This window comes from Liolophura sinensis, chromosome 13 (assembly GCF_032854445.1).
Source record: "Liolophura sinensis isolate JHLJ2023 chromosome 13, CUHK_Ljap_v2, whole genome shotgun sequence".
Classification (NCBI taxonomy): domain Eukaryota; kingdom Metazoa; phylum Mollusca; class Polyplacophora; order Chitonida; family Chitonidae; genus Liolophura; species Liolophura sinensis.
Window position 1 is genome coordinate 867,035 of NC_088307.1, and position 27,572 is coordinate 894,606.

Here is a 27,572-nt window from a genome sequence, read left to right on the forward strand (position 1 = left end):
CCTGTCTCACTTGCTGGTTGGGCGGGAAGGGATCGGTAATGGGCTGTCTCCCACTACCCTGTCTCACCTGCTGATTAGGAGAGTCTCCCATTACCCTGTCTCACTTGCTGGTTGGGCGGGAAGGGGTCGGTACTAGGCGGTCTCACACTACACTCTCACTTGCTGGTTGGGACACTTGCGGGGGCAGCAGTCATATTTGTCCTTTGTCACTGTATTTATACAGTTATAACTGTTTCTGTGCATTGTTTTGTTTTTGTTTGTAAATGCCTTGGAGAAGAACAGTTTTGTGCAAATTGACTGAGTTACCTTCAATGCTTTGTTTTGCTGTGTTGCAGACAGAGGAGCACTTGCGTAATGTGGAGTCTGTGGCAGAGAGTTAAATGAGTAAGGCAAAGCCAGACCAGGAGTCAGTCCACTTCATACATCAGAGATATCAGGACACGGCACTGGTCATCTTCCAGCGCAACCAGAAGCGCTCCAAAGACATTGGTCCACGTCCTCTGCCGTCCCGCACAGTTGCCGAAAGCACGCTGGAATATTCTCACCTGGGTAACCAACCAGTACGCATTCAGCAAGCGGGTGACAAAGGAATGCACGTGTCCGATTCCCATGACGACCGCGTCCAATCACAATTCTGTATAATCATGTGACTTGCTGACAAGTGACCCAGGGGGATATCTGCAGACAGGCAAGTGGACCTTACAGCACAGCTAACGGCTTAGATCTTAGATTTAGCTGGGTGACGGATTGCTCTGAGAAAGTTTAGCTTTGCTTGATTCCTGCTGCTTTGAGCAGAGTCCATGCAACTATACCCTCCCTGGCATGCATAGTTTGCTGACAACAAGCCTTCATCACCACAGCCTAACCTCGTACTGCATGAGAGCGTATTGTTCTCAGAGGACATAACCCTCATTATATTACTCACAAACTAAGCCTGATTTTTTGAGCTGAAGTGTGAAAGAGACCTCCATCAATAAAGAGACTGTTCTGTGAGGTGCTGAATACCAGCTGAGAAAGTTAAATTCTGACTCTAGTGGTGTAATACCAGTTGTCGATTCCTAAATACTGGATCTAGAGGTCGAAAAACAAGTTGTGGATGTCTAAATACCAGATCTAGAGGTCGAAAACAAGTTGTGGATGTCTAAATACCAGATCTAGAGGTCGAAAAACAAGTTGTTGATGTCTAAATACCAGATCTAGAGGTCGAAAAACAAGTTGTGGATGTCTAAATACCAGATCTAGAGGTCGAAAACAAGTTGTGGATGTCTAAATACCAGATCTAGAGGTCGAAAAACAAGTTGTGGATGTCTAAATACCAGATCTAGAGGTCGAAAACAAGTTGTGGATGTCTAAATACCAGATCTAGAGGTCGAAAAACAAGTTGTGGATGTCTAAATACCAGATCTAGAGGTCGAAAACAAGTTGTGGATGTCTAAATACCAGATCTAGAGGTCGAAAAACAAGTTGTGGATGTCTAAATACCAGGCGTTGAGGTCTAAATACCAGCTGCAGAGGTCTAAATACCACAGCTGGAGGTCTCTTGTAGCAGGGTAAGGTGTTAATATTGAAAATGGAGCTGCATCCAGTTTTAGAGACAGACACCATCCCTAACCCAGAACTGTGGTTTGTTGTCTCTGCGATGGGGGACTGCCCAAGCTTGCGGGTTGGACACACATGCGCATACATAAAAGGGGATGACAAGCACTCTGGGAAAGTTTATGTTATTGGAGGAGCCAATCCGAGCGGTCCATTTAATGACACCTATGTTTTAGATTTACAAACTTTATCTTGGGACTTCTTTGAGAGTCCAGGTCTTCGACCACGTTATGAACACGCTGCATTTGTTCCCAGAAGTGAACCAACGAAAATTTATGTGTTCGGTGGAGCTGACCAATCGGGAAACATGAACGATGTGCAGGTGCTGGACACAACAACAAAGGTGTGGAGTTGTGTGAGCGTCCAGGGATGTCCCCCTTCTGCCAGAACTCACCACACGTCAGCAGCTGTGGGAGACCGGCTGATCATCTATAGCGGGGGACACTGCGGGGCTGACCCTGTCGGCGACAGGAAGGTACACTGTTTTGACGCCTCCACCTGCTCCTGGGAAGTCATTCCAGTCAAGGGCGACTCTCCCAAACCACGGCATGGACACTCCATGGTTGCCGTAGGTAATAAAGTTTACCTTCACGGTGGAATGGCTGGTAGCACGTTTTATGATGACTTCCACGTCCTTGACCTTGACAAAGGGTCATGGGCGAACGTGCGACGGAAGGGCGTGTACCCGAGTCCTAGGGCAGCACACAACATGGTCAGCTTCGACTCCAGTATCTTTGTGTTTGGAGGGATGAATCAAGATGGCGCCTTGGATGACATGTTTAAATTCAGTACAGGTCCGCAGATTTTCACTTTTAGTAACCCTTTAATTATGCATAAGGATTTGCGGATGATTATGATGCTCTGTTCTTTTTCACCTACATGTACATGTCAGGCACTGAGAGGCAAAAGTGTAGTAATAGTTACACTAGATTTAAATCTAAGTACAAGCCTTGGTCTTACAGAACAATATATGGTCCAGAAAGTTGTCTTGTACTCACAAACATGTGACTACATGTGTGGTGTACATGTTCCAGATTCACCTTGTGAACAGCTGGACCATGTTTCCCAAAGTACCCAAAGCTTTAAAGGAAAAGATCTCTAAAAATCGAAGTAGGCATCACCTAATAGACCACTTAAAACTATGCATAAACATACTTTCATTTCAGATTTTTGATCTTTGTGAAAAGAGTTAAAGGCGTTCAAGCATTTGAATTCTGAGGAGGGCTTTTTAGACTGTACTATTAGAGTTTAGGAACTCTGATGTTACAGGAAGTTTTATCAACCGCAACACTGAATCTTGGAAGAACTGTTTTACCCTTGAGTAAAAGATTACTGAATGTTCTCAAAAATTCTTTCCTTCTGGTGAACATCAGGAAGAAAAAATTATGTGACGTCAGAGTTCCTAGATACTGTCTTATGTGTAAATGCTAATTTTTAATTTTTCATCAAAGTCTGTCAGTTAAAATGAAAATGTAAGTCACAATTTTAGCCCAGCATGCCGTCTTCAGAATCATGTGACCTGGAAAGGCATGCTCTTTGGTGGCTAATTGAAAGGAGATAACTTTTGTTCGCCGCACTAGGCAAGGCATCGTGCATGAATGAAAAAATTATCAAACACAGACATTTAGCGCATCTCCACAAGAGGCAAAAACTTACAGAAAAGTTCATGGCAGACGAGAGTTACGTGCTTAAGGCGAGTGTCACAAATGATTTTTTGCTTACCACATAGCTCTTGTGTGCAGAGGGCTTTAAGGGAAAAAACCCTACATGTACTGTACACATGTACAGATTTACAAACTGACAGTATACATGGACGTACAAGATACTCCGAAGTGGTACAAGATCTGCTGCAATTTCTCAGGGTACCCTTGAACTTTATTTGACCTTTGTCTTTGGTTTGGCCTTGTTCTCTTTGTCTGATTTTTTTTTGTTTTGTTGTCAAACCTGATTTTCTTTTGACTTTTCCTGATTTCCCTTTTGCCTTTCCAGATTTCCCTTCGTCTTTTCCGGATTTCCCTTTGGCTTTTCAGGATTTCCCTTTAGCTTTCCCTAATTTTCCCAATTTCCCTTGGGCTTTTCCTAATTTCCCTTTGGCTTTTCAGGATTTCTCTTTGGCTTTTCCTGATTTCCTTTTGTTTTTTCCTGATTTCTCTTTGGCTTTTTTTGATGTCCCTTTGGCCTCTTCTGTTTTCTCTTTGTTTTTCCTGCTTTTCTTTTGTTTTTGCCTATTTTCCCTTTATGCTTATGTGGTTTGCCTGTGACTTTTCCTGATTTTTCTTTGGCTCTTTTGATTTTCCTTTGTCTTTTCCTGATTTGCCTTTAGCCTATTCCCATTTTCCCTTTTGCCTAATATCCCTTTGTGCTTGTGTGGTTTCCCTTTGGGTTCTCCTGATTTCCCTTTGTATTTCCCGGATTTCCCTTTGTCTTTGCTTGATTTCTCTTTGTCTTTGCCTGATTTCCCTTTGTCTTTGTCTGATTTCCCATTGTCTTTGCTTGATTTCCCTTTGTCTTTGCCTGATTGTCTTTGCTTCATTTCCCTTTGTCTTTGCCTCATTTCCCTTTGTCTGCCTGATTTCCTGTTGTCTTTTGTGAATATGCCTTTGGCTTCTCACGATTTTCTTTTGGCTTTTTCTGATTTCCCTTTGGTTTTACTTGATTTCCCTTTGGTTTTACGTGGTTTCCATTTGGTTTTGTCTCTTCTCTTGTTGGATTACGCTGTACTTTTTTCCATGAGATTTGACTACATGTAGTTTCCTGTGGACTTTGCCTTATTGTAACTACATGTAATTATGTATAGTTGTAGGCTTTGACAAATGGCACTGTAAGCATCTTTTCATTCCTATTTTCAGAGTCAAATATCTGGAGTAAGGTGGAGCTTCAGGGCCCGCCCCCAGCGTGTCGCCTCGACTTCAGCGTGTGTACGATAGAGCTGAAGCGCACAGTGCGAGACGATGAGGACAAGAGGTCAGCTGACCTTCTGGTTGCTGGAACACAGGCTCGAGACATCTTGGAAAGGGAACTGACTAAACCAGGCAGTGCTAGCTCACAGGGTAGTCGATGTGGATCAGGTAAGGAGAGATAACTGACCAAACCTCACACTGCACATACTCCTTACGGCACATGTGTCGCTTTCTTCTTTCACTTCACATCACAGCCACCACTAGCCCTTTTTTTGACATTTGGAGCATGAGCGACACACATGGGCATGTGTAGGATTGGCTTCACCACTAGTTTCCTAGTGCTGAACTATTTAATCAGCATTCATCAATCATTAGTTCCCAGTGTTGTTTAGAATCGTGTTGTGCATACTTCTGATAGAGAGAATGAATGTGTTTAAAGTATCGTGAGAAACAAAGACGGAGAGTATATGTGTTTCTTGACATCATTTCTGCCTCATCACCGTGACTCCAATGACCTCAGCGTTGTTCAAGAGTTCTGCACAAAATTTACTAGTGGTGGCAGTGATGTAAAGCGAACATAGGGAGCGATGCACGTACTGTAAGGAGTACTCTCACCAATGCAGTCGCTGTGAGCTCAAGTCCAGCTCATGCTGGCTTCCTCTCCGGCCGTAAGATCAGGTAAGGGGATATAACTGAGCAAGCAGGCAGTACCAGCTCGCAGGACAGTCATTGTGGATTAGGTAAGGGGAGATAACTGAGCAAACTAAGCTGTGCCAGGTCACAGGGCAGTCTATGACAATGTCACTGCCTTTTATTCTCCAAAAAGTGCAGACTATTTAACCATGGAATGATTTTTTGTTTGTATTTGTTAGACAAATCTAGAGTTAGACATACATTTACATTTGTATATGATATATTTCCAGAGTCGTCCTTTGGACCATACGTTGTGAACGAGCATTCTTTGACGGATGCCAACAACTCCAATGAATCAACAGATCAACAGGAAGTAGAGGGCGCCACCTGCGATAGCCCTCAGTCCCATGGAGCAACTGCTGGCGAGACATTGCAGACGTACAAACTGTGTTTAATCCATGGTGGTATGGACACAGAGGGCCAGATATTTGATGACACTCTCGTCTACTTGTTGAAGTAGGAATGTTTTCCTTCAACAAAACAAAGAGCTTCATTCATGTGGCATGCTGTTTAATATAGTCCGTTAATTTATTTAGAAATATTGCATTTTGAGCTCTGCTGGTCATTCTAGAGGAGACGTTGACAAAGGTTTTAAACTGCATATAATGTTTTAGATGAAGAACAAAAGTACTCTCTTAGGTTCTTCTCTAATATGTTGTGAAAATTTAGCTGTAAATAAATTGTCTGGTCTATCGCATATTGAGGGTGACGCTGGTGTGAAGTAAGACTAGAAGTCAATATTACGTCAAAAAGTCGTTATTCTTTAACAAAATCGTCAAAAAGCTTTCATTCTTTAAGAAATCCAGGTTGTTGGTACCTTAATGTACTGCTCTGGTACATGTAGAGGAATCTTTTCCGTGAAGCAACACTGATGGGAGCTAACAAAAATATTCCTGCATTTTAATTTCTCCTCAGTTTATTACAACTGAGATCATCTGTACATCGCTGGCGATTTGTCTCAGTGGTTGAAATTTACTGTAGTGTCGTGTTGCTAATTTTTATGGTTAACTACATCACTGTACCTAAAACCTGTCTGAAGGAAGTGAAGAAATAAATTGAATTTACTGTATTTCTTCAACATTATCACATGTTTGCCAGGTGTTTACTTCAGCATAATCTGAAGACATTATCCTGTGTTGACTGATAAAATTACATGTTTTGTGAAGCCCTCAAACTGGCCAATCCATCCAATGTAGTTTTATCTCCAAGATAAACTTCAAAAGGTGCATAAATTGCAGTGAAAGTTGCTCTGTCACATGTGAAAAGGTTGAGCAATTTGGCTAATTACATAAAGTGCATGGCATCTAATGGTTTCACATTGCATTGTAGTACCATCTGTTGCTGACAGTCAGATTGAGCCGGCTGTAAAGTGTTCATGATTTCTGTGAGGTATGAAGTTACAGGTCACTCACAGCCATAGATTTAGCCAGATATTTGAAATCAGGCTGTCTCATTTCCAAATATCGCCCTATTTTCACTGTATCTCTCTCATGTTAATTTTGTCACAATAGGGCGTCTCAAAGACACCGAGACACCCCTCTGGCTAAACCTACGTGTAGACAAGGTATCACATGGCAGGTAGCTCAAAGACACCGAGACACCCCTCTGCCAAACCTATGTTCACAATGTACTTACTACTTTTTTACACTTGCATATAACACACAGATGCTAAATTTAAAAAATTCTACTGCCAATTTATTTAAGACAGAGACATGAAATTTTTACATTTGCGTACATTTGTATACATTTGTGTGCCATTAGATACATCTACTTATACTCTAGAATAATTGATAGTTGCTCCTGGGCAGTACATCTGTACTTGTACCTTTTTTATTTCGTTCAGTGAAATAGTTAAGTCTCAAATTCTAGTATTTCTCAGTGATTTTCATTATTTTTCAGTTATTGACGAGTTTTACTCTTTCATTGTTATTTTTTTAAGTGTGAGCTTTGCCAAAGATCTCATTTGTGAGAATAAGATATCCTGTTGATACGGATCATCAGATATTCATGAAGTGTCTGTCATGTGTGCATGGTTGTAGATAGAGTAAAATAAGAATCCTTTGTACGTATGAAACACCTTGAGATTTGCCAAAGGATAAAAACAAGAAAACCATTGATTCTGTATATGGTATTCATTCAATATATAGGTGTAGATATTTGTTAATTGAGCTCACAAAGTGTTACTCTGAGTTGTCATTTTGTCTGGTCACATGACATGATTATGAACTACATTTGCATGAACAGTAGACTTGAACTGTGGTACATTTTATTGACTGTTGCCCCATAAATCAACATTTTGGCGATAATTTAAATTTTTCCTCAGTATTACATGTACTGCCACAAGTGAATGGCTATTTCTTTCCTCCGCGGTCTGTTTATTAGCAAGTTATCTCAAAAATATTAGAATGTTTTCATGAAAGTTTGTGTTAATTGTACTTTTTGTGCAGGGACAGGATGAGTTTGACAATGGGAGATAACTTGCGGTCCATGTGTCCTTGCAGGAGGTGATCTCCTCTTGAGTGGTTTCTGATAGAACTTATTTTGGTGGGTTCCATGTATTTGTTAAACCTTTTGTCTGAGTGGTTTTGTAAATGATAATCTTTGACGACCGATGTGTATAATGATACTCTAAATGTACAGTTTGGTTCAGAATACTTACATTTATGTGCTTAAACTGTCTAGCTACAAGGTTAGCATTTCAATCAAGATTCTTTTACTTTATCACCAATGGTTTTCAGATATTATTTTAAAGAGATATTAGCGCTTTACCATTCTTCGTATCATTGAAAACTTACTGCACATCATTGAAAAATTATCCTACTGCACAGACAACTTACCGTTCTGTTCCTTACCAAGTGTTCACCATTCTGCCCATTATTGACAATTTACCATTGTGCACATTATTGACAATTTACCATGGTGCACATTTTTGCATGTCCTTTGTATGTTTGATTCTTCTGGAAGGTCTGCTATACATGCATGTCTTTTAAATGTTAGGCTCCAAATTAATTTCGCACACACATTCATGGCCATCCTGACTTAAGAGAATGCTTTCTGCTGATTGTAACTCAATATACATCTATGAAGATATACAGGAATTTAAGCATTTTGTGTGTAAATTTAAACACATACAAATTTTTTTTAAGAACCATCAACCAGAGCTGTAACAATTTTATCAGGACATCTGACTTAACGATCTTCAGGATTGCAACAAACTGATCAGGACACTTATAACTTAACCATCTTCAAGATTGTAACAAACTGATCAGGATACTTACAACTTAACCATCTTCAGGATCGTAACAGACTGATCAGGACACTTATGACTTAACCATCTTCAGGATTGCAACAAACTTATCAGGACACTTACGACTTAACCATCTTCAGGATTGTAACAAACCGATCAGGACACTTATAACTTAACCATCTTCAACCGTCTTCACAATTATACAGACTCATCAGGACACTTACGACTTAACCATCTTCAGGATTGTAACATACTGATCAGGACACTTACAACTTAACCATCTTCAAGATTGTAACAAACTGATCAAGATATTTATGACTTAACCATCTTCAGGATTGTAACAGACTGATCAGGACACTTACAACTTAACCATCTTCAGGATTGTAACAAACTGATCAAGATATTTATGACTTAACCATCTTCAGGATTGTAACAAACTGATCAAGATATTTATGACTTAACCATCTTCAGGATTGTAACAGACTGATCGGGACACCTATTACTTAACCGTCTTCAGTATTGCAACAGACTGATCAGGACACTTATAACTTAACCCTCTTCAGGATTGTAACAAAATGATTAAGACACTTATGACTTAACCATCTTCAGGATTGTAACAGACTGATCGGGACACTTATTACTTAACTGTCTTGAGGATTGTAACAAACTGATCAGGACACGACTTAACCATCTTCAGGATTGTAACAGACTGATCAGGACACTTATAACTTAACCATCTTCAGGATTGCAACAAACTGATCAGGACACTTACAACTTAAACATCTTCCGGATTGTAACAAACTGATTAAGACATTTATGACTTAGCCATCTTCAGGATTGCATATGGATGAGTATATTTAGTTTCTAGGAACATTAAGCTAAGCTCTAATCAAGATTGTATTGGAATTGAAATCCAAAATGTCTTCCTAATACTTTTGAGTCAGTTAAGGATTTCACTTTTTAGTACAGTATGTTTTCATGGTTAAACTTTTATCACCAGTCATATTTGTATATTTACATGTGGTTGTATTTAATCTTGCATGAAATTAAACATTAATGCACATGTGTGGCCAATTATTTGACCTAAATAACTTTAGGGCCAGTGTGTTGGTTAGTTTTAAGTCTTAGTATATTACATTGTTGCCTGTTTTGCCATAAATACTTTGTAAATAAAGCAGCAACAAATGCATGGAACTGTCGGAAGTTATTATTTCGCTGTATGTGAGATGTTGTTAGACATACAGTACAGCTCCGGCTAAAAGGCAGAACCAAGCAGCAGATTACTGCGAGCCTGGAAGTCTTCTAAATAGTGTGTAGAGAGTTTGTTGAGTGCCTGTACAGAGTTACGGGACAGTCACCTGCAGAGCCAGTGATCGGTCCACTGTGGCTGATGACACACACGTGGCTGAACATTGTTACGCCTATGCGCTGGCTGGGGAAAATCGATGAGGGAAAATTTAGTTCTTCGTTAGATTGATTTTAAAAAATTATTTGATAGAATAAATCCATACGTGAAACTGAATTAAAATAGCTGATGTGTCCTTTTTTTTTGCAAGGTGTCAATTTTTGTTAAAGAATTGATTTACGGGTGAGTCCAGTCTGTAAGACGGATCGGAAGCCAGAGACCACGTGATCTTAGTAACCAACGGCGTAGGTGAAGAAAACGGTCCTCCCAACGTCATTGCTTAGGAAAATGCCTATTTTTGAATCGCTATCAGCGATCTTGTATCCGTTAAATTAGTACAATTTTCAGCTTCCCAGATTGTCTGAGTATCTCTGCAGAGCTTTTGCGGTGATATTTTGTACAACTAAACCTTACTGGTTGCTTGCAAAGTGGCAAAATGTTACCTTCTCCCCAATGCTATAACATTGGGCGGCCATTTTGTTTTGGACGCGAAAAGGTGATCACTTGACCCCCAACTTCGGACCAGTCTTACAGAATTAGAGATTCGTAATGTATCACCACGGCAGCTAAAACAAGCTAATTCTTCATCTCCCTTAAAAGTGGACAAATACCTCTCCTTTTTCCGTGAAAGGTTTTGCTTGTTGCGAGTGAAAACTTATCTGCCACTCGGTAATTTAACAGACATATTTGACACTTTGACGCTGACATTCCGTGCAATAACAACAACAACGCTGTATTTCAATACGAATTTCACTTACAAACGTGGGGGAAAAATGAAAAACCCGATACACGACAAGTTAAATTTTGCATGTGTAAATGTAACTGTTTTGAGAATTTGTAGTTTGCACTAAACCTTGCTAAACACAAAGCACCCACAGAGCACATGCATGAAGGAAAAGTTTTTCTCACAGAAAAAGAAATACCGGTGGTTTTCCATTTGCTATAATACACTTTTTTGGCTTACCTTGCACCGTGTAGCCTAGGCTACCTTAAATCTGTTCTTTACTGGCTCTCTTTGACTACAAAATGCCTTCATGGAAACAATTCCATTCTGTTAATTTGTGCTTAACAATACATTCTTTGAACCAGCACCCAAGTGAAATCTGATATCAAAATGCATTTGTGAACTGAAATAAAAGTTTAAAAATGTAAGGGACGTGTATCAATAACATATGTTTACAAGTTGTTTTTTCCACTTTGGGCAGTAATGTTTTGATGTATTGGCGCTACAATATTTGTGTAAAAAAATATCATGGATGTTAGCGACAATAGCAAAGCGGATTATTGTATGCTTAATTAAAGTACTCAGAAGTTTCACACAGAGACTTGAGAAAAGAACTCCTGCAGTCCTAGTGTCCAGCTGTGGCACTCTGCCAAGATTGAAGAACAATTGGCATGTTGTATTGGAGTAAGTAAATAATACAAGTGCCAAACTTTTTAACTGACACACACAGTAGGCTTATGGCTTTGAAATCGTCAACAATAAAAATGAATTTATCTCTTGAAAACTTCATAAACACACCAGTCAGATTAAGAAAATTCTACACTAAACATTTCGGGTAACTGGTTAAAAACACCGATAGCTGCACTGAGGCTTTTATTTCTCCGCCAACCGGAAGTAGCTTACGGTGAAGTCTCCAGCCCGCGGGTACCCGATTATGTCCTGAACATACGTGTTTGTTTTGTGTGTGTGTTTTTTTTTTTCTTTTTTATTAGCTCTTTCGATGTGAGGCTTACACGAACCTTATGTTAATATAAATACATGATGTTATTTTGATGTATTTTTTTATACAAACGCGACAAGTGATAAGACATGATTGAAGGCATGGCCACACAAGATTGCTGTCTGCCTGTGTTGGGGCAATGTCATCAGCGGAAGGCGTGTGGTATTGCACATGCTTTACTCACAAGAAAGTCACCTTGGTTTGTAAAGTTTTTGTTAAAATGTGTCGAGTTTGCTATAAAATATCAGCTACACGAGCGGTAAACAATTTACTTTGTTTACCGCTCTGTGCCTGAGCTGTTCGGTCGATTTCATCCTACATTGCCGTGTCCTGTTGCTGTGGTGTTCTGTTACTGCTGTGTTCTGTTGCTGTGGTGTTCTGTTACTGCCATGTTCTATTACTGCCGTGTTCTGTTGCTGTAGTGTTCTGTTACTGCCGTGTTCTTTTACTGCCATGTTCTATTACTGCCGTGTTCTGTTGCTGTGGTGTTCTGTTACTGCCATGTTCTATTACTGCCTTGTTCTGTAGCTACCATGTTCTGTTGCTGTTGTGTTTTGTTCCATCATATGTCAGATCTTTGCTGGCTTATTCGCCTAAATATCGCTTTAGCTGCCGCCGGTTAGGCCTTCTGTATAGTACGTAAGACTTAGGCAACTGGTATAATAGACACCGGAAATAATCAGTGATCATACACTAGATTCCATCATCTGGAAATATCCGCCGGACGCCGTTCAACTGAACGTTCATTGATGTAAGATACCTTAGTGTCTAGCATGATGGTCTCCATAGTATATAGCGGAGCTCTACTTAAAGTAATAGAAAGCTAAGATATGAAGTAAGGTTCATAATACAGACAACTGAAAACTATGCGTAAAAATAATTTCATTTATTTTTTCACATTTTTGAAAGAGTGTTGAAAGACACTTAAATATTTGGATTCTATGGTAGGCTTTATGAGCCATACTGACGGGGTCTAGGAACTCTGACGTCGTGTCACCTTTTTAACCTGATGTTCACATCGGAAGGAATATTTTAGAACATTATTTCAGCAAACATTTACTTGTAGGTAAAAAGAGCTATTCCAACGTTCAGTCAGTGTTTAATAAACTTTCTCTGACATCAGAGTTCCTAACCTCTGATAGTATGATCCATAACACCCACTTAAGAATTCAAATGTTTGAGCGCCTTTATCTCTTCCCACAAAAATCTAAAAAAATAAATGAAAATGGGATTCAAGTTTCTGTTATTGTAGGTGCCCTTCTAAGCTTCAGCAATATTTGGTCAACGTTCACTACCAATCAGCTGCCCCAGCTGTCGTACTGCCTGCCTTTAAATTTACAGTTGAAACGCGTACATACACATGCATATTCTAAACTTGTAGTTTTATGTAACAGATGCAGTAATATATTGATACCTAGGCGTGAATGTCACTTACGGTTTGTCCTTAATTATAGACGCAGGCGTGAACAGATGCGGTTAAGTATTGATACCTAGGCATGCATGTCACTTACAGTATGTCCTTAATCATAGGCGCAGGCCTAAACATATGCGGTTAAGTATTGATACCTAGGCAGGAAGGTCACTTACGGTTTATCCTTAATCATAGCCGCAGGCGTGAACAGATGTAGTTAGGTATTGATACCTAGGCAGGAATGTCACTTACGGTTTGCCCTTAATCATAGGCGCAGGCCTGAACAGATGTAGTTAGGTATTGATACCTAGGCAGGAATGTAACTTACGGTTTGTCCTTAATCATAGGCGCAGGCCTGAACAGATAAAGTTAAGTACTGATACCAAGGCATGAATTCACTTACGGTTTGCCCTTAATCATAGGCGCAGGCCTGAACAGATGCAGTTAAGTATTGATACCTAGGCATGAATGTCACTTACGGTTTGCCCTCAATCATAGGCGCAGGCGTGAACAGATGCAGTTAAGTATTGATACCTAGGCATGAATGTCACTTACGGTTTGCCCTCAATCATAGGCGCAGGCCTGAACAGATGCAGTTAAGTATTGATACCTAGGCATGAATGTCACTTACGGTTTGCCCTTAATCATAGGCGCAGGCCTGAACAGATGAAGTTAAGTATTTATACCTAGGCATGAATGTAACTTACGGTTTGTCCTTAATCATAGGCGCAGGCCTGAACAGATGCAGTTAAGTATTGATACCTAGGCATGAATGTCACTTACGGTTTGCCCTCAATCATAGGCGCAGGCCTGAACAGATAAAGTTAAGTACTGATACCAAGGCATGAATTCACTTACGGTTTGCCCTTAATCATAGGCGCAGGCCTGAACAGATGCAGTTAAGTATTGATACCTAGGCATGAATGTCACTTACGGTTTGTCCTTAATCATAGGCGCAGGCCTGAACAGATGCAGTTAAGTATTGATACCTAGGCATGAATGTCACTTACGGTTTGCCCTCAATCATAGGCGCAGGCCTGAACAGATAAAGTTAAGTACTGATACCAAGGCATGAATTCACTTACGGTTTGCCCTTAATCATAGGCGCAGGCCTGAACAGATAAAGTTAAGTACTGATACCAAGGCATGAATTCACTTACGGTTTGCCCTTAATCATAGGCGCAGGCCTAAACAGATGCAGTTAAGTACTGATACCAAGGCATAAATGTCACTTACGGTTTGCCCTTATTCATATGCGCAGGCCTAAACAGATGCAGTTAAGTACTGATACCAAGGCATGAATGTCACTTACGGTTTGCCCTCAATCATAGGCGCAGGCGTGAACAGATGCAGTTAAGTATTGATACCTAGGCATGCAATACCGGATATATTTGAGAGCATTAAACATGGTATTTCCACCAAACCGGTGCTCTGTCCAACTGAACGATTGTTTGACATTGAATTCCCAAAGCAAACATTTAACTATTTCCAAATGTGGACATGCCATTTGTCTTACATGTCCATCATTTGATACATCCGCCACTTTTATTTCCTTACTGACTGGTAAATGTTATTCTGTTAATTCCTACGTTAACTTAAGTTGTATTGGGTCCAATTGTATTTACTTGGTAACATGCAAGAAGTGTGGTCAGCAGTATGTTGGGAAGACCACCCAGAAACTACATTTACGGGTGAACGGGCACCGTATGTCCGTGCGCAAGAAACAATTGCTAATAGGCAAGCATTTCTCTGCCTCCGACCATGACTGGGACCATTTCAGCATTCAAATAATAGAATCGGTTTATCCATCAACAAATGAGACTAATGTCGAATTTGAACGTAAAATCCGTAAGCTTTTCTGGATGCTAGAGATTGGTTTAGTCTTCCCATATGGGTTGAATGATAACGTTATGGGAATCGGCAATGTAACATCTAGCCAACCATATGACTCCATCGTAACAAATTTACTCAAATACCATAAACGTAGACCTCGCAGTCATGGTAGGAGTTCAACAGAAACATGATTCACAAACACGTTACAGTTACCTATTTAGTAGGATTGTCGTATGACACCAATAGAATGCATGCTCTACGCACAGTATTATATGCACTGCCACTGAACTTGCTAAAACAGGTCGTTCAAGACGTATCCAATAACATACACAATTTTAATGTTCCACCTCACCTTGTGCGTCTGTGTCAAGACATATCGTATTTTCGATTGTATCGCCCTGTAACTACAATTGAAACTCAACACGATCGACTCTTTCTGAAGATAAAGTACAGTATTTAGACAGTGGCCTTGATTTAATTAACCTACCACACATCTTTAATGAACCTGATGTTCGTAGTGCTGTGCCTAATTATTTTAATATCCAAGCGCCACCTTGCATATCCTATGAGTATACAAAGCCTATCGCTTCCAAAATTTCAATTATTCCCAGGCCATAAAGGAGTTCGATTTGGCGACGTATACTTCTGGCGGCTATAACTGTGGTTGTGAATCCTCAATTTTTACCAATATACCCAAGGGTCCTGCATATGGCGTATACATATCTCACCTTGTAGCATTTGTCAGATCTTGCGTTAATTGTGATGGCTTTAATCTACGTCACAAGTTGCTAGTTGAAAAACTAGTTTGTCAAGGATACTCCATCAAACGCCTTCATTCTAAGTTTCTCAAATTTTACAATGAGTATAACACTCTCGTTGGCAGGTATGGACAGAGCGTTCAGAATCTCTGGCGATATGCATGTGATCAACCACGTGGACGGCGCTGTTATCCCTATGTACATATCTATCACGTACATGGTATTTAACAACATAGATGGCGCTGGTTGCCCAGTGTAACCGTCTATCTTGTATGTCATGTGTAACATCATAGATGGCGCCTCTTCTAGCATGAGATCTTTACATATTAACGGGAATGACGTAATCGTCCGTTACTTTTGAATCATAATCTGATCGGTTAGGGTCTGTAACGCTCGTCATTTTCAAACTGTATCTAATACCGCTTAACCTGGGGCTAGGGGCCGTAAAGGTAGCCATGCTAATTACATCAGCATGATGCCTTTATGAACAGTTGCAATTAAAGCGCGACTGAGATACTTGTTTAGCTGTTATTTGACATGGAACTCATTGATGGACTACGAATTTGAACATTGATATGGAGTTCATGCCTGGAATATTCTGTCTGCCCGGCATCATTGAAAACTCTTGTGTGTTACCGGCTTTATTTCTTATTTGTATAATTTCTTACATACCTTTGTCTTCGGGAGTTAGTGTTAAACGTTGTTGTGGAAATGGATCTTGCGATTATCGACTTGGAACGCCCTTTATTGACTATGAATGGTATAGGAATGTCGGACTTGACGCTTATACTTACAGTATGTCCTTAGTCATAGGCGCAGGCCTGAATAGATGCGGTTAAGTATTGATACCTAGGCAGGAATGTCACTCCCGGTTTGTCCTCAATCATAGGCGCAGGCGTGAACAGATGCGGTTAAATATTGATACCTAGGCAGGAATGTCACTTACAGTTTGTCCTCAATCATAGGCGCAGGCGTGAACAGATGCGGTTAAGTATTGATACCTATGCAGGAATGTCACTCACGGTTTGTCCTCAATCATAGGCGCAGGCGTGAACAGATGCAGTTAAGTATTGATACCCATGGAAATGTATGGGTGATGATAGTGAGTTTAACTGAAATGTGATTGATTCGTTAAGCCATGTTTGCTCTTATGAAAAGTGTAGGATTGCCTGGTCTAGTTCTTGTAGTAGACGTAAGATGAAGAGGGTACTGTTACGACTGGTTCTTTTTGGCCATGACAGCCAGTTGTCTCTGGGATTTCCCCGAAAAGTTATGCACGCACGGATGGGCGTATGCCAGCTGCCAGTGGGCAAACCTCCTTTGTCTGAGTTGACCTTGGGACGGTAACCTCGTGAAAACATTCTTCCACTGCTTTTGGAATAAGACAAGCATGAGATATACTAGATTGCCACCTGTTTCTGCTCAGTTTCCCCGTGATTTTGATGTATTTTGTTGTGATTCTGATAGATTTCTCTGCTGATTCTGATCGTTTACCGTGATTCTGATCGGTTTCCCTGTGATTCTCATACGTTTCACTGTAATTCCGACCGGCTTCTCAGCCGACTCTCATAGGTTTCACTGTGATTCTGATCGGTTGCCCCGTGATTCTCATACGTTTCACTGTAATTCCGACCGGCTTCTCAGCCGACTCTCATAGGTTTCACTGTGATTCTGATCAGTTTCCCCGTGATTCTCATATTTTCCATTGTGATTCTGATCGGTTTCCCCATAATTCTCATAGGTTTCACCTTGATTCTGATCGATTTCTCCGCTGATTCTGATCGTTCACCGTTATTCTGATCGGTTTCCCCGTGGTTCTCATAGATTTCACTTCACTGTGTTTCTGATCGGTTTCCCTGTGATTCTCACAGGTTTCACTGTGATTCTGATCAGTTTCTCTGTGATTGTTCACCTTGATTCTGATAGGTTTCCCCGTGATTCACATCGGCTTCTTCGTGATTCTGATCGGTTTCCTCTGACTCTAATCAGTTTTCCGTGATTCTGATTGGTTTCCGATTTTGCTCTAGTTCTTGTTGATTATACTTTGTGAAAGTAGGTTCATCGTCATTCTGTTACCTTTCCTCATTGTGTGCGGTTTCCCCTGATTCTAGCTCCTTGTTTTCTTGAATATACTAGATTTTCTGCACCAATAAGTTTTGTCGCAACCATACAAATATACAATTTTTTCTCACGACGGCGTAAAGTACTTGTACCAAATCCATCGGATAAAGACAGCAAAACAAGTAAAACTGTCAGGTCAATCATTCAACCAATCAGTCGATTGGCCACATATTTCCTGATCAGAACCGATCAACCTCTGTTTTGTTTCACCGAAAACTCTTAAATCACGCCCCTGTAAACCTGATCTGCTTGTGCAGAGGACCTGACGACTGATAAGCTATACGTACGCTTCATCAATCATTTTACATTTACGTGCACTTCCGCAGTATTGACGAACTAATGGTGGCTCCGGTACAGGTACGACAGAGACAAACATTCCTTATATATTCCTTGAAAATAACAGTTTGAAACTGCAGTTGTAATATAACAGAATGAAGAAAGTTAAGAAGGCGCTTTATATATTCCTTGAAAATAAAAGGAAATTTGAAACTACAGTTGGAATATAACAGAATGTAGAAAGTTAAAAAGTTAGCTTAGTTTGGGCAGGGATATCAAAAGAACTGATGAAATTTGAAAGCCCAAACCCCTGCACTTTTACGAGGTCCTCATTGGTGTTTCGTCTGCATAGATGAATTTTAAGAGAAAGTCTGTTGTCTAAATAAGGGTAGAGTGTGTTCTGTTATCATAACACAACATTCTGTTCTATTCAATATAATATCCTGTTAGAGTAATATAAGCTCTATGTTGAATTAATAGAATATGTGTGCGATATTTAAAGGAACAATCAACTGTAATAACAGAATAAAATGGTTAGAAATTGTCACTGATTGTTTGAAACCCAGTGATTTAAAACCGTGTTCAGACGTGAGAACACAGCGAACCTGTATAGAATCCAGCTTGTTTTATTTTCAGTCATCTGGTCAGATTCGATTTCATCAATGGGAACCGTGTGGAAAAGTCTTTACACAGGACACTCTTGGACTAGACTTCCACTTTTTGATTACCGGTACCGGTTGATTTTGACACTTACATTACAATGCCTTTTGACAAACCGGATCTTTCTCGGCGTACACGTACTTTAAAAACATACGGCAGGAACACCGATAATTTAGCATTCTGTTTTGAACAATTGGATACCAAGGAATGAAAAGTGAAGTGACAGACCTTCCGCAATTTGTTATCTATATCATTGGCGGAACATAGTGGTTCTCGCAATATTGCCCCGGCAGTTGAATACCTATAACTGGAAGACTTTCATCAAGTCTGATCAAGATGGGGGATTAAGATTGCATTGGTAGACGGGCCGTGTTTCATATCCTTTTGCAAAAACTGTTCCGGGTCGTATACGGATGTACCACATGACAAAACCACAAGAAAATTACCAGAAAGAGAAACACGGGTAATTTGTATACAGTGAACTGATTTACTCGTCAAGATTAGCACTGGTGTACGTTGTCAATTTCATTTGTTAGTTTAATGCTGAACGAAATATATTTTTACGTGTAAGGACAGTCCGCTGTCGCTACAACCCATCGTCCAGCTAGACCCAGAGTATCCACTACTGCGGCTGGAATATGTCGTGGCGCTTGGCGCAGTTTGACATTAAATCGGCCCTAATACCATTCCAAATCTTGATTTTCAGGCTGGACTTCAAACCCGAAGGAGTTTGACCGCCTTGTGCTCCGCGGGGGAGGCTGGTAACTCCGGTAAAAATTGCGGACATCGGAATTGAACAGGTCGGCAGAAAGTTCTGCAAAAAAGAATGGAAAAGGAGATTTAATGAGAAGGCCCTTTACTTTGTCAAACATGTCCAGCAAAGAAGACGCGTGTTTATGGAGACAGAGTTTGGTAGGGTATTAAAGCACGGGGAATAAATTCCTACCAGTCACGACAGTGTGATAGTTGGTAAATGGTCACACATAAACGGTGAAATTCGGGCTCTTGTCAGTCTACTCCAGTTAGGGTTTTATTTCAACTATCCATGTAGAAGCTTAAATAGTAACAATTTACTCACACCTTTAAGCAGAAATTTTGACTCGATGTGTACAAATATGAGCCGGTTAATTGTCTCTAAAACAAGGTACTAAAATCATTTCGCATGTTTGTTGTTGTTATTTCGTGAATCATGACGATATAGAACTCTTTTGAAAATGAAGGCAAGAAAAAGTTATTCATCGGTAGGCCTGCACTGTATATGTATAGACCAGCCATATGTACGAGTCAAGTTGACGTAGGGCCGCGATCGTTACTCCGAAAATATTACTATAAACTTGAATGGTTTACAATCCATTGTAACTAGAACCCCTTAGTGCAAGCACAATAACCAGATATATACCCTAAAATAAATACCCTAATGTAGCTATATGTAAGTCCCGATTTTGTTTGTCCGGGCCCATACAAAGACACAACCGATGCTGCAGGTGCGCGTAAGCTCGTAACGTAGGCCTACCTACACTATTAAAACGGGAATATTAAATGCTGTAACATGTAGTTATTAGTTTGTTTCCAAGTTGTTACTTTAATGGGTTATACAACGCCTAAGAGTATCAATTTCATATAGGATAGTATCATATTATAACAGTTTGTAAGCATTTTGTAACATGATGAGATTTAAAAACCTGTAAATGTTGGATTTAACATCATTAACATTATATAGGCCTATAACATATCCGTGTTTGCAGTGTATAGACAGTCCTATATCTCAGTTGTTCTGGAAAAGCCTGCACAAAATATCGTAGCTACAGTGTCTTGGAAGCTCTGCTATTGTGTTTACAATGATTGTAGAAATAAGTTACACCGCTTGCACAAGGAAGCGTAAGGCTATTGTAACTTTTTGGTGTCTGCTATCGCTATACTACGCCAGATTTGACTCGTACATAATGGTGGTCTCTATAAATGGAAAAGGCACCAGTCAATGACTTTTCTTGTCTGCATATTCAAAAGAGTTAGTTCTACATCATATTGATTCACCAGCTAATAACAACAACAGGTGAAAAAATTCTCGATCTTCTTGAGACAATTAAATGTCACGCCTTTGACAACCGAATCGAATAGTACTAACAGTCTACCTAAACTTGCACTTAACGTAAATTTTAGGGCAAATGTAAATGTTTACAACAAGGTCGGCTCGATATTTATGTTGGGTTGTAAATTACGACTATCATAGCTTACAGTCCATTCGTACAAGGGGATGTCCATTGTAACGAAGGGTGCCCATTGTAACGAAGGGTTACAATCGCGATCTTAGTGATTTACAATAAACTTAGGGTTGCGATCCAATTATGCAAGCGGTCCCAGCACCTGTCTACACTAGAGAAAAGATGACTGGCAAACTGTTATCACGAGAAAGGAGTAGAACAGTGAAATAAAACTTGTGTTCTTATTCACTGTATTTATTTTTCGTTTTTGTCAACCTATGTGGACGGCTGTGATGTTCAGGTGCTACAGTTTTCCAGTTGTACGTAATAACTTACCTACATGTATCTATAAACTGGGAGAACTCACCACTTTTTTCAAACATCTTAGTCTGTCGTCGATACTTCTTTTGCAAGAATTCAATTGCCTTTGCCATCTGTTCTAATTCATATCCTAGAGGAGTATATGGAGTAAAACATATATGTGTAGGTCCCTTAGATATGTGCTTTAGTGTCTACGACACACTACAATGATCAACGTCATTCCCTTCACTGCGCAGTGAACGTAGTACAATACTATTGGTCGTTTTCAATTTTGATGGTTTGTGCAACAACATGTTTACAACCGCTTTTCATTTATTCACAGGTTAAGATAAGACAAGGTTGTATGTACATTCTCGGTATGGTCTCATTTCAGCTAAAACAAGGCTGTATGTACATTCTCGGTGTGGCGTGACATCAGCTCAGCCAGGACTGTATGTACATTCTGGGTATGTCCTCATTTCAGTTAAGACAGGACTGCATTTACATTCTCGGTATAGCCTTATTTCAGCTAAGGCAAGGCTGTGTGTACATTCTCGGTGTGGCGTGACATCAGCTCAGACAGGACTGTATGTACATTCTCGGTATGTCCTCATTTAAGCTAAGACAGGACTGTATTTACAATCTCGGTATAGCCTTATTTCAGCTAAGACAAAGCTGTGTGTACATTCTCGGAATGATCTCTTTCAGTTAAAACAAGGCTGTATGTACATTCTCGGTATGTCCTCATTTTAGCTACGACAGGACTGTATTTACATTCTCGGTATAGCCTCATTTCAGCTAAGACAAGGCTGTGTGTGCATTCTCGGAATGATCTCTTTCAACTAAGACACGGCTGTATGTACATTCTCGGGGTACATCACATCAGCTAAGACAACACTGTAAGTATATTCTCGGTATTGCCTCATTACAACTAAGACAAGGCTACATGTACAGTGGTCTTATATCAGCAAACACTTACGATGTTTTCTCTTTGACTCTTTAAGTGCAGTATAATCATCACAGTTTTTCTGACATCCGATACTTCTCGTTGACTTTCCTGTCGACAAAAAACACACACACACACACAACAAAGAGTGAAATGAGGACAATAAAAGGTTAGTTAATCAGACATTGATAGGACACAAGTATAGAGTACATTTGTATGAGACAAAAGACGTTGTCTAAGCACTGCACACCTGGAGCGGAAGAACGTACCCAGGCACCGTATGCGTGTGTTTCCCGCTTCTTGTGCATGTGATAAATCAATATAACTAGAAAAAACTTTCCGAACTGTCAATCAAAAACACACCAATAGACCTTTCCGTACTGTCAATGAAAAACACACCAATAGACCTTTCCGTACTGTCAATCAAAAACACACCAATATACCTTTCCGTACTGTCAATCAAAAACACACCAATAGGCCTTTCCGAGCTGTCAATTAAGGACGCTTAATTGACGAATCATAAGCAGTATTGTTGGAAATATGTCAACCGGGTGTCCTACATATTGGTTACAAATTTCAATATTTCTTTGACGTCATGACGTCACAGTGGGAAACTCGTCCAAAGTTATGAACTCATATGTTCTTTCCTTTATTACGTCATAATTAGAGCTGTACGTGTGCTCATAAACATGTATGAAGTACACACGCACGGCAACGTGACAGTAGAAAACGAAGCGTTTTACTGTCATTTGGGCTGCCGGTGCAGATTTTCCTCGAGTCTCCCATTGCTTTCACATCGAATGGACTGAAAAGCAACGTTGTCATGAGAAAGAGTGGTGGGACATCTGATGTGCTGGATATATCCATCGGGAACGATACTGACACGGATTTGGTGTCAACGGAAATGTTCTCAATCTTCTTTCATATATGACATTAACGGAGTAATTTGCTATAAATTTGGTAAGTGGCACTTTTTGAGATTAAAAGCTGAATGAAATGAACAAGGGAAAAGATCATTCCATTGGGTGTTGAAAGTAATATTAGGTGCTGGCTGGATGGGATCACTTTCATAACTTCATAAATCAGATTTTGTTCAAATTTTCTCTAACATGACGCCTCGGTCTCTCTTTGTTACATAGACAATGTGCTTTGAGTTCCACAAAAATGCAGTTACGACATTTTCAGAATGTGGCTCATGTTTCTCAAAACAGGTTGTGAAAACACCACGTGACCGGTTATACAAGAAGCGCTGTGTGCACGTAACCAGAACCATGGCAACCAGAACTGCTGGTACTATGTCGCAGCATGGTACACATATGGCGTGTACTTCATACTGTATACGATATATGGGGGTTTACGTCAAACTTAACAATTGTTTCGCCATATCACGACGACATACGACAAAGAGAAACCAACACTAAAAAGACAGTTTAAGAAATAGAGATAGAGGCTCTATCTCGGGTCCTGCCTTAATAAGCCACTCAAAAACCAGCTGCTATGTGAAACCGAGTACAGGCTTACAGTCGTTAAAATATCTAATTTTGGATTTGAAACAAACAGTATTTTTTCACGATTTGTACCCATGAGAGAATGACAATGGTGAACGTTTCCCGCCAGAAGTAATACTGCCCTAATTTGCGTGATCTCGTGTTCAGCCCTGCCTTTGTGATGATGTCTCGTGAGCAAACTTCGTGGCCTATTGTAAGAAGTGGTGTAATCCAGCTTGGCCCCGAGATATCACTGTTTGGGAAATGGTACCCCATCCCTAAAGATTTCCTACAAGGCGCACAAAATCGACGTACCTAATTGGCTGATAGTAGAGAGTATACGATAGGATTCCGTTGGTTAAAGCATCCAGCCTTGCTCACATGTAAGTAAATGTGACATACTTAAAATTCACCTCAAAACCTAAACATAACCTTTGTACCTAACACCAGCCAATCAGCGACGATCCTGCATTGCTTTCAGAGCGTTTGTATAAGCTTACCCCATTTCCAGGTACGCCTACAGACAAGGAGGGAGCCATTAGATAGGAGAATTGCCAACGAGACATAGTTGCCCAGAGACAGACCGCCAAGATCTCTTGTCACTATCTACATGGAAATATAGAACAGTCAATAAACAAATAAATAAATGAATACTTAATACATAACTGAAATAAATGAATAATAATAATAATAATAATAATAATAATTCATTTGCTTATTTATTTATTTTTATTTGATTGGTGTTTTACGCCGTACTTAAGAATATTTCACTTATGGCGACCAGCATTATGGTGGGAGGAAACCGGGCAGAGTCCTGGGAAAACCCACGACCATCCGCAGGTTGCTGCAACCTTTCCACGTATGGCCGGAAAGGAAGCCAGAATGAGCTGGACTTGAACTCACAACGACCGCATTGGTGAGACGTTCCTGGGTCATTACGCTGCGCTAGCGTGCTGTCACTTATATTTTGTCCCCTCACCTTGATGGCTATCGTGAGTCCTGTTTTGTCGCCTCGCCTTGGTGGCTGTCCCAAGTCCTATTTTGTGACCTCACTTTGATAGCCCTCATGGGGCCATTGGTCGACCACCGCAGGGCAGAGAGGACAGGGAAAAAGCAGACTCCCACAGTCACAACCCACCTATTTTTAGCCTACTCTGATGGATAATGTTCTGATAGTCCTACTTTGTCCCCTCACCTTGATGGCTCCCATGAGTCTTATTTCTCACCTCTCCTTGATAGCTGCCGTGTCCTGTTTTGTCACCTGAAAATGGGTAGCTGTCTCTAGTGATATTTTATCCCCTAACCTTGATACATGTCGCTATTAATAGTACTATTTTTTCAGCTCGCCTTAATGGGTTTCGTGATTCCAGTTTTGTCCCCTTACCTTGATGGTTTTTATTATTCCTATTTTGTGACCTCACCTTGACGGCTGTCAGGATTCCTATTTTGTGACCTCACCTTAATGACTGGCATGAGGACTACTATGTCACTTCATGTTGATCGCTTCCATGAGTCCAACTTTTAGCCTACTCTGATGGATAGGGTCCTATTTTGTCCCCTCACCTTGATGGCTTTGAGCGTCCTGTACATGACCCGCCGGATGAAGCCGGCCCGCCTCAGGTCGACCGCCCCGGGGCAGAGTGGGCAGGGGAAGAACAGGTTCCCACAGTCACACCCCACCTCCTCGCAGCACCCCAACACTTCATCAAAGCCGTCCCTGAGGGAGAGGTAGAGGCTAGGTACAGGTCAGTTAGCCAAAAGACAGAACATTCGCCCGCCTCCAAAGAGTTAGATTCATTACCTAATTGATGTGTGTTTAATTGCGTAAATTTTCCAGTTATATGGCCGCAATGATGTTTAGAGGTGGTCGGCTTAAACCACTGACCACAAACAATAGGACATAGACCGCTGACCAAAAACCACCGGCCACAAATAATAGGCCATAGACCGCTGACAACAAAACACTGGCCACAAACAATAGGACACCACCGACCACGTAACATTAGGACATAGACCATTGATCAAAAACAATAGGGCATAGACCACTGACCACAAAACACTGGCCACAAACAATAGGACATAGACCACTGACCACAAACAATAGGTCATAGACCACTGACCACGTAACATTAGGACATAGACCACTGACCACAAACAACAGGCCATAAACCACCGACCACAAACAATAGGACATAGACCACTGACCACAAACAATAGGACTTAAACTACTGACCACAAACAATAGGCCATAATCCACTGACCACAAACATTAGGACATAGACCACTGACCACAAACAAAAGGACATAGACCACTGACCACAAACAATAGGACATAAACCACTGACCACAAACAACAGGCCATAAACCACTGACCACAAACAATAGGACATAGACCACTGACCACAAACAAAAGGACATAGACCACTGACCACAAACAATAGGACTTAAACCACTGACCACAAACAATAGGCCATAAACCACTGACCACAAACATTAGGACATAGACCATTGACCACAAACAATAGGACATAGACAACTGACCACAAACAATAGGACATAGACCACCGGCCACAAACCACTAACCACAAACAATAGGACATAGACCACGGGCCACAAACAATAGGACATAGACCACGGGCCACAAACAATAGGACATAGATCACTGACCACAAGGAATAGGACATAGACCACTGACCACACACAATAGGACATAGACCACTGACCACAAACAATAGGCTATAGACCACCGGCCACAAACCACTGACCACAAACAATAGGCCATAGACCACTAACCACAAACCACTGGCCACAAACAATAGGGCATAGACCACTGATCACAAACAATAGGCCGTAGACCACTGGGTAAAACAACAGGACATAGACCACAGACCACAAACAATAGGACATAGACTTCTGACCACAAGCAATAGGCCATAGACCATTGATCACAAACAACAGGCCATAAACCACTGACCACAAACAATAGGACATAGACCACTGACCACAAACAAAAGGACATAGACCACTGACCACAAACAATAGGACTTAAACCACTGACCACAAACAATAGGCCATAAACCACTGATCACAAACATTAGGACATAGACCATTGACCACAAACAATAGGACATAGACAACTGACCACAAACAATAGGCCATAGACCACCGGCCACAAACCACTAACCACAAACAATAGGCCATAGACCACGGGCCACAAACAATAGGACATAGACCACTGACCACCAACAATAGGACATAGATCACTGACCACAAGGAATAGGACATAGACCACTGACCACACACAATAGGACATAGACCACTGATCACAAACAATAGGCTATAGACCACCGGCCACAAACCACTGACCACAAACAATAGGCCATAGACCACTAACCACAAACCACTGGCCACAAACAATAGGCCATAGACCACTGATCACAAACAATAGGCCGTAGACCACTGGGCAAAACAACAGGACATAGACCACAGACCACAAACAATAGGACATAGACTTCTGACCACAAGCAATAGGCCATAGACCATTGATCACAAACAATAGGACTTCGACCATTGACCACAAACAATACGACATAAACCACTGGTCACAAACTAATTTCAAAAACACCACGGCCAAAACACAACGATACAGGCGGCTTTCAAACACAACAGCCATGAGTGATACCCTAAAATTAGACGAAATCAGAAACCAGAGTTGAACACAAATAATCTCCCGGAAATGTTTATAAAATAGAAGAAAGAACAGATTTTACTGGTACTTAAAACTAGAGTCAAAGCAGATCTAAGAGTTGTGTAATTTGTCACGATTTTTTGATTGTGGTTATTGGTGTCCGATTTACCCAGATTGAAAACAAGCAAATAGCTTCCCGAATGACATCACCGCTCTTGAAGGACTCCTATAGTCACGTGATTTCATGAAATCAAAGGCACTTTATAACACAAGTGTCTACTACTGTTCATGAAGATAGTTTGTGATGTTCGTGTGTTTGTGATGTT

At 40.6% G+C, this 27,572-nt stretch overlaps 1 protein-coding gene across 1 annotated transcript; it reads left to right on the plus strand.

Moving 5' to 3' along the window:
- Positions 1–1,291: 1,291 nt before the first annotated feature.
- Positions 1,292–8,515, plus strand: LOC135480240 (rab9 effector protein with kelch motifs-like). The gene is made up of 3 exons (XM_064760019.1): positions 1,292–2,390; positions 4,446–4,664; positions 5,420–8,515. The coding sequence occupies exons 1-3, from the start codon at positions 1,571–1,573 to the stop codon at positions 5,647–5,649; spliced, it is 1,269 nt and encodes a 422-aa protein (XP_064616089.1). The 5' UTR covers positions 1,292–1,570; the 3' UTR covers positions 5,650–8,515.
- Positions 8,516–27,572: the final 19,057 nt, after the last annotated feature.